Genomic DNA, 11,109 nt, shown 5'->3' on the forward strand with positions numbered 1-11,109 from the left:
AAAAATTGGTAAAAGTTCCCGTCAAAGTCTCACCAAAGACATTGTTGTCCTTCAAACACAGACTGTTACCCCCTCGCCTCTCGCTCCGATTTCTACCTCCTTGTCTAGTACAGGTGTTGTTGGAGTAGGAGTATGACAAAGTTTTTTTTTTTTTTCTTGCTTCCTGCTCCTCATAGCATGTTATTGGCGTTCTTTCAACAAAATCTGTCCAACTTTATCCCAGGAATGATTAAAAAAAATAAGACCTTCATGATCCAACACAGAGAAAAACACCACAGGTCCGCCTATCAGCAGCAACACATTTCCTTTACCAAGAACCTTGAAATATTTTTTTGAGATTTTGGGAAATTTATGTTTCAATATGGGTAATTTTCAGCTTACTCTGATTTTCGCCTACTCTATAGGCCAAATATTTCTTTCCTGTCAAAAAAAAAAAAAATTTCAAGAGAAAATCAATTGGGATGTCATGTTTGTACATGGTACACATCCCACTGCTTATTATTAAATTTTTATTTCAATTAAAAATAAACTATTAGAGATACAAAAATCTTCTATAGCTTATTTGAAAGATAATAACTTAAAGTTAAATACATTTGAATTTTAAAGGATTTTAAAAAATTCTATCTATTAATAGGGTAAATAGGAGTAAAACAAAATTTCAAAAAATTGGCTATTTTCTAAACGCGATAATGTAAAGATTTGAATTTTTTTTTAATAAATAGGGGAAGGTGGCGGACAGTGAGACACCTTTTTTTCAAATTTGTATATCTTAGAATGTTTTCAAGATAGCTTAACAAAACTTTGAAGACAGTTTAAGACACATTTTATCTTAATGTTGCAAAAAATCTTGTAGTTAAAGAATGAATGAGAGCATCACATTTTACTAAAATGTAGAAAAAGTCATAACGTCTCACTGTTTGCAAGGGTTGCGATCAGTGAGACATTCTTAGATGAAAAATAAATTTACGAAAATGTCAAATAATTAGGTAATTGACAAGTACATAATTAATTAATTTATGTTACTTTAACCCATTTTTTCAAATAAAAATAACAAAAAGCCCAAAAAAAATGAAAGAAAAAACACTTCGAAATTATATTGAAGTCATGCTAAAATAATAAATTTTTTTTTTAAATTTATATGTCTCACTGTTTGCTTTTTAAAAAATCTATGTCTCACTGTTTGCTTTTACAAAATGTCTCACTGTTTACTTTTTGTCATTTTTCGGAAAAATATAAAATTAGAAAAAACGAGAAAGAATTCTAATTACATGATATTTTTTTATGAAAGAACATATAAATATAATACATATGTAAAAAAAGTTCTGTCCACTAACCAGATTTTTTTGTGTTATACACTCCTTTTATAACACTCCAAAAACTACTTTCACCTGATTTTGGTTGATATTTTACGGTGTAGGAAAATGGACAGCTTTAATTTAGTCGGGACAAAATTAAAAGACGCAGACGGGGAAATAAACGTTTTGACCCAAACTAGCGTTACTGTGCTTATTTTCAGAAAAGAGAAAAATGGATTGTCTCACTGTTTGCACTGTCTCACTGTTCGCACCTTTCCCCTACATAAATTTATTGCAAGTCTGACAATGATATCGAAAAAATTCTAAAAAAAATTCAAAACTGTGCGCATACATGTGCCAAAAATTGGTATTTCAAAATGGTTTTGGCCGAATAACGGGAAAAACAAGTTTTTTTGTCCCAAGTTTTTTGACCTTTTTTAACCGTTTTTTATTATTATTTTTTTTTCTTCAACAGATAGAACTATATCTGTGCAAAATTTCAATCAATTTTGTATTCACGATTTTGAGATAACGGTAAAATAAAGTTTTATTATTCAACAGGTTCTATCTTTTGATCGAAAGGAAATACAAATTTGATTTAACTTTATTAAGCATCTCGATGATGTTACCTTTCATTTGGTATATCACATATAACTGTACATTCACTACAAGCTACGCAATGTTAAATTAAAAACCTGGCGAAATACCTCAAAACACCTGTGGAGATATGTTGATCAAGAACAGCCACCAGTGTGGAAAGTACCATAATCTCAGTTTGGAATTTCGACATGGTTGGCTTTAAAAAATTCTTACTTTTTTTCTAGGCATCGCAGAAATAAGATTGAAACGTCATATGAAAGGTGAAATTATAAGCTTTTACATAATATAAAAAAGGTTGTCAAAAAAAAAAAATTGATTTAATAGCGTGAGAACATAAAATTATATGTGTTTTAGGCTTTTTTTTTATGAAAATTGATCGAGTTCAAAAAATTCTAGCTCTTTTTGTAGATGCCTAATAGACATGATCGATATATATATTTTGAGCTGAAGCAATAAGCTTTCCCGATCCGCTGGAGTCTGTGTTATAGATTGCAATTTTATCTAAACTGATTCTTTCATAAATTAACGTACAGCTGGAGCTACTAATGATACAACATTTTTCTAAATATAACACATTTGAATTTATATATTATTATTAAATAGGGTAAATGCGGGTAAAATGACATGGTAAAAATAAATTATTTTCTAAATATAAGTTTTAGAGAGTTGAATTTATTTTGTATTGATAGATAATTCGTAAGAAGGATATCAAAAGTGTTGAAAAAAAAAAAACATTTAATACTGAGTTTTGAAAGGTTTAAAAAAAAACAATGCAAGGAATAGACATTCGAAAAAGTGGTTATTATAGTAAGGGAAATTATTTTTATATAAATTTGAGTTATATGGAGAGATAATGAAAAAAAATAAAATAGAGTTCTGATACGGATTTTTCTCTAAGTTAATTCCAAAATATGTATAAATTTTGGAACACCTATTTTCTAAGGGTGGGGAGATCGATTGTTGAAAACTAACCAGTAGTGGTCATGGTTGGCTTTAAAAAAAAGCTTTTTAATGATATAAAATGCATAGTAAAAAAAATTAAAACATTTTAATTTAAGAAAAAAATTTTAGTTATGTTGTTTTTATTTTTTTTTTATGAACATTGATTACATTAAAAAAAAAACTCTACTTTATTTTGTAATTGGTATACAAACATGATTGTAGTGAATATTTTAAGCTGATATTATAAGCTATCAGACGGTATGTGTTAATATTTACAAAATTTGGTGCGAAGAAAAAACACTAAAATTTGTGTTCCCTTAATTTTGTTTGCAAAATATGATAGGCTTAAAAAATTATTCTTTTTTTTCTACAAAACGTACTGATATAAGTAACTCCTTAATCTTTAGTTTAAACATCGTACCATGACATTTTATAATCATTTTATACATTTTTCAAAAAAAATCAGTTATCAAAGAAAATTGTAATTTTCAATTAAATACTTTGCATTATACAAAATAATGATAATTCATTGATAATAATTCAATCAAATTAAATTCAATTAATTTATTAAAGTATGCAAATTTTTATCAATGTTTTCTAATGACGTTTATCACCCAAAATTATCGTCCGTAAACCTACTTTACAGACAACCATATTTTTCGATAGTGAAAGTGTTACACATACGCCACAGTGACCATCTAGTTTGCACAATAGATAAAATTCCAATTAAAAAATTATGTGATTTTTGAGCTTTAGTTCCTCCACCGTATATGGGTTTTAATTGGCCCACCTGAAGACAGTGTAAAACACTTTTTACTGTGCGGAAACAAAACGAATTATTATTTGCTTTGAGTTATTTATATACGAAAAGTTCTTAAAGGTTCAACGTAATTTCTAAAGATATTTATTATCTAGGACTTCTAAAAAGAATATCCCACTTAATTTGTAATTCTAAGAACCAAAAAAAAAAAAAAAAACTATTTCCGCTTGAGGTTTATATTCTTAGAAACAATTAACAAAAATAAATTCTAAAATCGAACACCACATCCTGTAAACCACAGCGCAGTAGTGGTCATACTTATTCCCATAAAAAAAAGGATACAATGTTATGAATTCTTAGAAGTAATTAGCGAACAAAATTTTCCTTGTGTGATTTGCACATAAACAGATCCCTTAAACTACTATTAAGATATTTGTGTTAATAGTAAAATAATAATTTAAAAAAATTATGAAAAATTTGTTAATGAAAAAAGTTAATATAATATCCAAACATGAGAATTCGAATGCCTTCCCTTGCGTCATTGTTCAAAATTAAAAAAAGAAAAAATGATGACGGACCTGAGAAAAAATTAAAATTATAGGAAATAGAACAATATAATCAGATTCAAGACCACCATAGACCACCATTATTTTTGTTTTTTTTTTTTTATTTTCCCATCGATCAGCTTTTTTATTAAACCTAAAAAAAAACTTCAATCTCAATTCTAAAATGTTAATTGGTTAACTTAACACAAAAAACATGTTCAACGGGTTCAACAAAAAAGTTTAAAAAATAAAATCATTGTTTGATTTACGGGTGTCATTATGGTGACAGGGGTAAAATAAACCCGGACACAGTTAGTCGTCCGGTTGTCGTAATTGATTTGGCCAAAGTGTATTTCAATACAACAAATTGCATCAGTTGACTGTACCAGTTTTGCGTCTCTAAGGACATATTGTATTTATATAACAAGCGAAAAAGCTTTATTCTGCTTGGTGGAGAAAATCCAGTTAGTTAATCAAAAAGGTTCCTATTTTAGACGGGGTTTAAAGCGAGTCAAGAGATTCGTAACAAAAGTGAGGTAGGTATTATCCCGCATCTACCAGCTCAAATATAGAAGCCATGCAGTAGAAACAGAGAAGCTAAAATGCCAACCACCCTCATTCGAAAACAACAAACATCAACTCTTCAGTGCCGTGTGCCATGAATAATCAAACGGAAAGGGATCAGAAATTACGCGAGATAGCAAAGGACGAAACGCTGTTAATTGCCTTTTGTCCTCTGGCTAATGGGTTTGGCCGTCAGCTTGTATAAAGTCCGTAAATGAATGCTTGAGGATAATCCGCTATATCCTCCCAAACTCTCTCCTCTGTATGAATCCTCAGCTTGTTGGTTTGGTTTGTTTCGCTGGTCTTTCCTCGGTTGCTCAGAGTTTGGTGTAGTTGTGATTTTTTTTTTTAATTTTTCGAATCAAATTTGAACTTCTGTGTGTGGAAAAGTGGTATACGGATCGAGGATGAGAGAGGCTTGGGAGCATTTGTTTGGTTTTCATGTGTGTGAAGAGTTTTGGAAATTATTAAATGCAATTTACCACCAGTCCACTATGCTACCACGGGCAGATACTTATCGTGTGACACCATTAAGAGAGACACAATGCAGTCATTTTCTCTCACACTTTACCCCACCCTTAACACTAACCATCCCCAATATAGGTATCCAGAGTCCAGACAATATCACCAGTTCGTTTATCGAAAATTGCAGAACAGTGTTGTGGTGGGTTTGGGGTAGTTCTTTAGTCTCCATTCTTAAATAAATAAAAAAAAAAAAAAACATATGTTACAGAAATGAGCTACCGGATGCTCTTCTATAGGTCCATTACTTGGACCTCTTCCTTTATACAGAGCTCTCTCTGTATTTCTCTCATATCTACAGCAATAACTGCTACTATTACGACGACGACGATGACGACGAAAATTGTTGACATTTTTGTAATTTTTCTGACATTTCATGTTATTTGAGGGAAAAAGGTGAAATCCTAGAGAGAAAAGGCATCGGAACATGAAGAAGAAAAAAAAACTCATACAAAATCATATAACATACATTTACTGTTGCCGGAAATATATATGTGCATTTGACACTTTGATTAAGCGGAAATGGGATTTTCGATATATAAAGGAGTTGAATATTGTGTGCATTGGCAAAGCAACAAAAAAAAAAATGAAGAAAACTATAAATACCATTTTTTTTTCTACGGACATGTTTTTTTTTTTTGAAAAAAAAAAAGATGAAGAGTTCGAAAATAATAGGTATGTACTGGCGACCTAGGAATGGACAAGTTTTGTAAGAATATGAACACAAATTGAGTGACTTTAATGTTAATGGTGATGTAGTGACAGATTTTTGTTGTCTTGAAGCATAAAGTCATAGCAGGTGGTTACTTACATTTTGATGGCTCTTTAAGATTATATATTTTAAGTTTTTGTTCAGTTATTCTCTTTATTCAACAACAATTAAAAACAAACTAAAAAATACTAAGCTAAAAAAAGAAAAATATGTTTGGCTAAATCAAAAAAATTTTGGGCGATAGAAATTGATAGGTACAAATTAACCCTCTGTCGGCACACCACGGGTGCGAATTTGGCAAGACAAAAATAAAAAATAAGGATTTTTCAAAAAAGTGGTCACAAAAAAGTCTCTTTATAACGGTGAAAATATATTTTTTTGGAATTGTAAATACAATATTCAAATTCCTCGGAAAATTCTACATCAATTTCATGTATGATTCTTTATAAAATATTGAGACTGAAAAAAGTTCTAGTGACGTGAAAAAGTACAAACCAAATTCGCACCCGTGTGCCTATCACCTAACAAAAAAGAGGTGTGCCTACAGAGGGTTAAAGCTGAACAAAATTAAAATTTAAGCTGACCAAATTAAAATTTGAATTCAGTTCAAAAATAACATCGAGTTCGAAGTAAAACATTACCTAGGTTCAGTCTAAAAATTTAAAATCATACAAAGTTTTACCCAATCTATCGAATGAGGCATCAAAAGTAAGGTCTCTTTAAGATCTATTCATAACTGAAAATCAAAAGTTTCTTGAAAGTCTGTTTGCAGAGTTATTTCCATCCAAACATATTTTTTCTTCTCGAAACAAGTTTTAGTTTACAGATATGTATGTATGAGTTCACAGTGAACAGGTCTATGCATTGAGGTCAAAAAATTACAAAGGACAATGGTATTTTGGCCCTATAAGACTCTTAAGATTAGGGGTTCAAATTTGTGTCAAATGAAAGATAAGTTGATAGAGAAAAGGAAAATTTTGAGTTATCACTTTTTAAAGGGGGAATTTTATGTGGCAACCCTATTTTGACACAAAAAATGGCATATAACATATCATTGTAGTATGATGTATGATCAAATAAGAAAATTTTTGAAATGCTAAACGAAAACCTAAATAGTGAAAAAATTAATAAAACAAAACTCATGTGTGTAATTCACACGTGGTAGAAGTGAAACCTAAAAAAAATCATTTTTCTTGAAAAAAAAAAATCGACAAAATCTACCTTTTTTTTATTCTATCACCTTTAAATTCATGTTTTTTATATGACAACCTTTAATAAATTTTATATCATCTAAGACTATTTCACCTTTTACATGACGTATCAATCATATTTCTACCATTCCTACAAAAAAATAAGAATTTTTTAAAGCCGACTATGTCGACATTTCAAACTAAGATTACGGTACTTCCTACATTGGTGGCTGGTCATCGGCAACAGATCTCCACAGGTGTTTTGAGGTATTTTTCAATTTTTTCAATTTAAGATTGTGTAACTTGTGGAGCATGTACCGTTATGTGTGATATATCAAATAAAAGGTTATGTTATCAGCATGCGTATTAAAGTTAAATCAAATTTGTATGTGCACTAGATCAAAAGATATAACGTGTATAGAAGAACACCTTTTTACCGTTATCTCAGAATTTTGAATATGAAATTAATTGAAATTTTGTACAATTATAGTTTATTTAATTACCAATCTACAATACAAATTTCATTCATCTATCTATTAAAACAAAAAAGTTATAACAAGTTGAATGTTCGTGTCGCGTTTTCGTTTCATCTTGTTTCAAATCACCACGATACTAAAGAAGTTTTCACTTCAATAATATATTATTTCTAGGCCTACAAATAAGGCAACCCTATTCAGATTAACAAAATAACGAAAAAAAAAAACCTATCAAAAATCTTACTTGAACAACAGAGTACAATTTTGTACGCACCAATCTTAAGCTGACAAAAATACGGGCAAGTAGGTACTCAGCAACCCTACACAAATGCTAAGAAACACTAAAAATATTATTTTTACAGCCAAAATGTATTATATAAGTTATCTTTTGGCATTCAACTCTATCAAATACCATACATTTTTGTTAAGAAAAAATTGTTTTTCTGTGTTTTTTTTTGCATTGGGCTGTCGCGTATTTACCCGTATTTATTCTTTTATATAAGGAACATTTTTTGAACACATTTGGTAACGGTTTCTATAAGAACTATTTTCCTACTTTCAAGACCTGTTTAAATCTTTCCGATATCTTTTTGATTGCCCAAGATATCTTAGGATGATGAATCGGATTCATATATATATCATAATAAAGGAGATAATGACGTTATAATTTCTGTGGTAGATATAATATGCCAAAAAAACTGAAAACATCTCAGGCAGTATAAAAGTTATCGGAAAGGTTTAAACCTTGAAAGAAGGAAACAGTTCTTATGGTTAGTAATTTTGTTCAAAATTTTCCTTATATAAAATAATAAGGTCCGAAGTAGTCAAGAAAACGTTTATTTGCATTTTCTAACGGTAATATTTCCAAAACATAAGTTGATTCATTTTTTCTGACCTTGGATTCGAATTCAACATACCGAAAACCTTCAAAAAAGTGTAGTTTAGTCTCAGCAACGAAAAAAGTTTAATTAAAAAAATACATCAAAAAATTTTCTTTGCACAAAAGAGTACAATTTTGTATGCACTTAAAGGTTATTTATCAATTTTTTTCCTTTGAAATAGGGTTGCCACGTAGAAGTTCCCATTTTAAAAGTGGCAACTCTATTTTTTTTTCATATTCACAATCAACTAATCTCTCATTTGACACCAATTTCAACCTCTTAACTTATGGACTTAGTAACTCGACGGTCGTCTCTCCGACTATTACCTATTTCTACCCTGTTCTACATATTTTTTACCAGAGCGAATTGAGTCTTGGCGCCATACAAACAAATGATCTACTCGAAAATACCTTTCCAATGACATTATGACTCATCGTTATTGGTTTCGGGGCCAAAATTACAATTGTTCTTTGTTGCTTTTAAACAAATCTTGAAAAAGGTCAACAAAACCAATTTCAGAGTTACTTTGCGTTGATTTCAAAGACCTTAAACTATAACACATAATAATATTAAGGTATGTGTACGGTTTTATTAACCATCAAATATTGCACAATTACTTGCACTTATTGTTTTGAAGAATAAAGTCAATACAAAAAACTGAAAACTGATATAAATGTCTCTACGCAAAGTGCGTTCAACTTTGAGAACAATTTTTTATAAACTTCGCCAATATAATTGACGTCAATGGGAAGGTAAAAAAAAAAAGACATGAGAGCATTTTTGAAGTAAATGTAAAATAAATAATTTGTCGTTTTACTGACAAGGTGTAAATTACTCATAACACATGTTCCAAATTAAATTGCAATTAAAATGTCGAGTCGTGTGCCTTTTTTTAATGGAAGTAGGCAAAATTAATTTAATTCGTTCAAAAGTATTAGTAGTCAGCATATTTTTGTTTCTTTTTTTTTTTTTATTAATTTACCTTTCTCAATAATTGATTTATAATGAAATTAAAAATTATGCGTACCTTCCTATAAATTGGCGTGTAAAAATTCAAATTATCATCAGTTATCATTTATCAGTTAACCATCTAACAAACATGCAGTTTTTGATTTGTTTAATTTCCATTGCTGGCTTAGTAGCAGTCAGTTCTTCGGCATCGGTTCCAGAAAACATTTTGGATTCATTGAGTGAAGCTAGTGAACTTAACTCTCCATCCGAATTGACTAGATTCAAGAAATCCGCCTATGGAGGTGGTTCGATTCCAGCACCACCCTGCCCAAAAAGTTACCTATTTAGCTGTCAATCCAATGTAGCACCAGTTCCGTGTGCTCCAGCACCATCTTATGCTCCAGCACCAGCGCCAGCGTATGCTCCAAAGCCAGCACCAGCTCCAGCATATGCACCAGCACCAGCACCAGCAAAACCTAGCTATGCCGGAGCTTACTCAGTACCAGTTCCAAGATATTCACTCCCTCAAGCAGCTTATCCAGGTATTCCACAAGAATTGCTGAGACCAGTGTATGGATACAACAACCAATATTTGTATTAAAAAAGGTGTTCCGTTTAGTTGTCATTTTTTACTTTTTAATAAAAATTAAAAAAAATCTGAAGTCAATTAAAATTGTGTTGATTTTTTTTAATGCGGTTTTGTTGAAAGAAATTCGTCATCAAAGGGTTCAAATTGCATTGCATTTTCTTCTCTCATTTATTTATATATTTTTTAGTTGGAGTCAGCTTTTTTCTTATTTTTGTTTTATAAACAACTTCAGTTTTTTTTTCTATGTTTTTTGGAGGCTTGATGTTTTTTTGTAGGTATTGTGATGAAATATATGAGAAAACAAGGTGAGTAAGTCAACATAGGTTCTTGAGAATTATCTTTGAATAGTTAAGGAAGTAAGGTTCTAAGAGTATGATATCAATTTTGTTTATAATCTTATACAATAAGGGAAAAAATAAATTGAAGTTGAAACGTCGTTGTTTCAAAGATGAATTACTTTGATTTATGTGACTTTAAGATGCGAAACCATAAAAAATTAACGTTTTTTTTTCCCCATTGATTTTAAAATGTTTATCTTCAACGCAAAATCATTCCGAATAATAGTTAGGATGTGGTTTTCATTGATTTCACGTTGTTTTATGGTGGCTTTTCCATCAGTGTAATTCAAAATTTGGAATCTGTAATCAAAATAGTTTTTTTTTTATATATTTGCTATAAAGTAATGTTTTGTTTATACACAAACTGAAGATGCAAAATTTCAATTTTCTCCGAACTACTTATTCGATTTCTACGAAACTTTTTGTAAAAAGCATTTAAATAATTTTAATATAAGCCAAAAATAGAACTTTGGATTTTTAAAAAAATTTGAAAATTTTTTTTTGAAAAATCAAATTTTCGGAAACGGGACATTGAATTTTTTTTTGAAATTTTGGTTTAAAATGGTGATTAGTGATTTCTACAAAATTGAGTACCTAGGTACCAATTTTATTTAAAAACTTTTTTTCCAAAAAATCATTTATAAAAATTAGTTTTTTTTTAAAAAACGTCTGAATTTTTTTTCTAAAAATGCATCTTAATAAAACAAATGAAATTATATACTTGTTTTGAAGGGAAATTTGATT

The 11,109-nt window shown here is 29.8% G+C and overlaps 1 protein-coding gene across 1 annotated transcript; it reads left to right on the forward strand.

The window, feature by feature from the left end:
- Window positions 1-9,586: 9,586 nt before the first annotated feature.
- Window positions 9,587-10,039, forward strand: LOC129915203 (vitelline membrane protein Vm26Aa-like). The gene has a single exon (XM_055994682.1). The coding sequence runs from the start codon at window positions 9,587-9,589 to the stop codon at window positions 10,037-10,039; it is 453 nt and encodes a 150-aa protein (XP_055850657.1).
- Window positions 10,040-11,109: the final 1,070 nt, after the last annotated feature.

The sequence above is a fragment of the Episyrphus balteatus genome, chromosome 3 (genome assembly GCF_945859705.1).
Source record: "Episyrphus balteatus chromosome 3, idEpiBalt1.1, whole genome shotgun sequence".
In the NCBI taxonomy this organism is placed as follows: domain Eukaryota; kingdom Metazoa; phylum Arthropoda; class Insecta; order Diptera; family Syrphidae; genus Episyrphus; species Episyrphus balteatus.

Excerpts from the sequence above, each read along its gene's own strand:
- LOC129915203 (XM_055994682.1), top strand. The coding sequence starts at position 9,587 with ATGCAGTTTTTGATTTGTTTAATTTCCATTGCTGGCTTAGTAGCAGTC.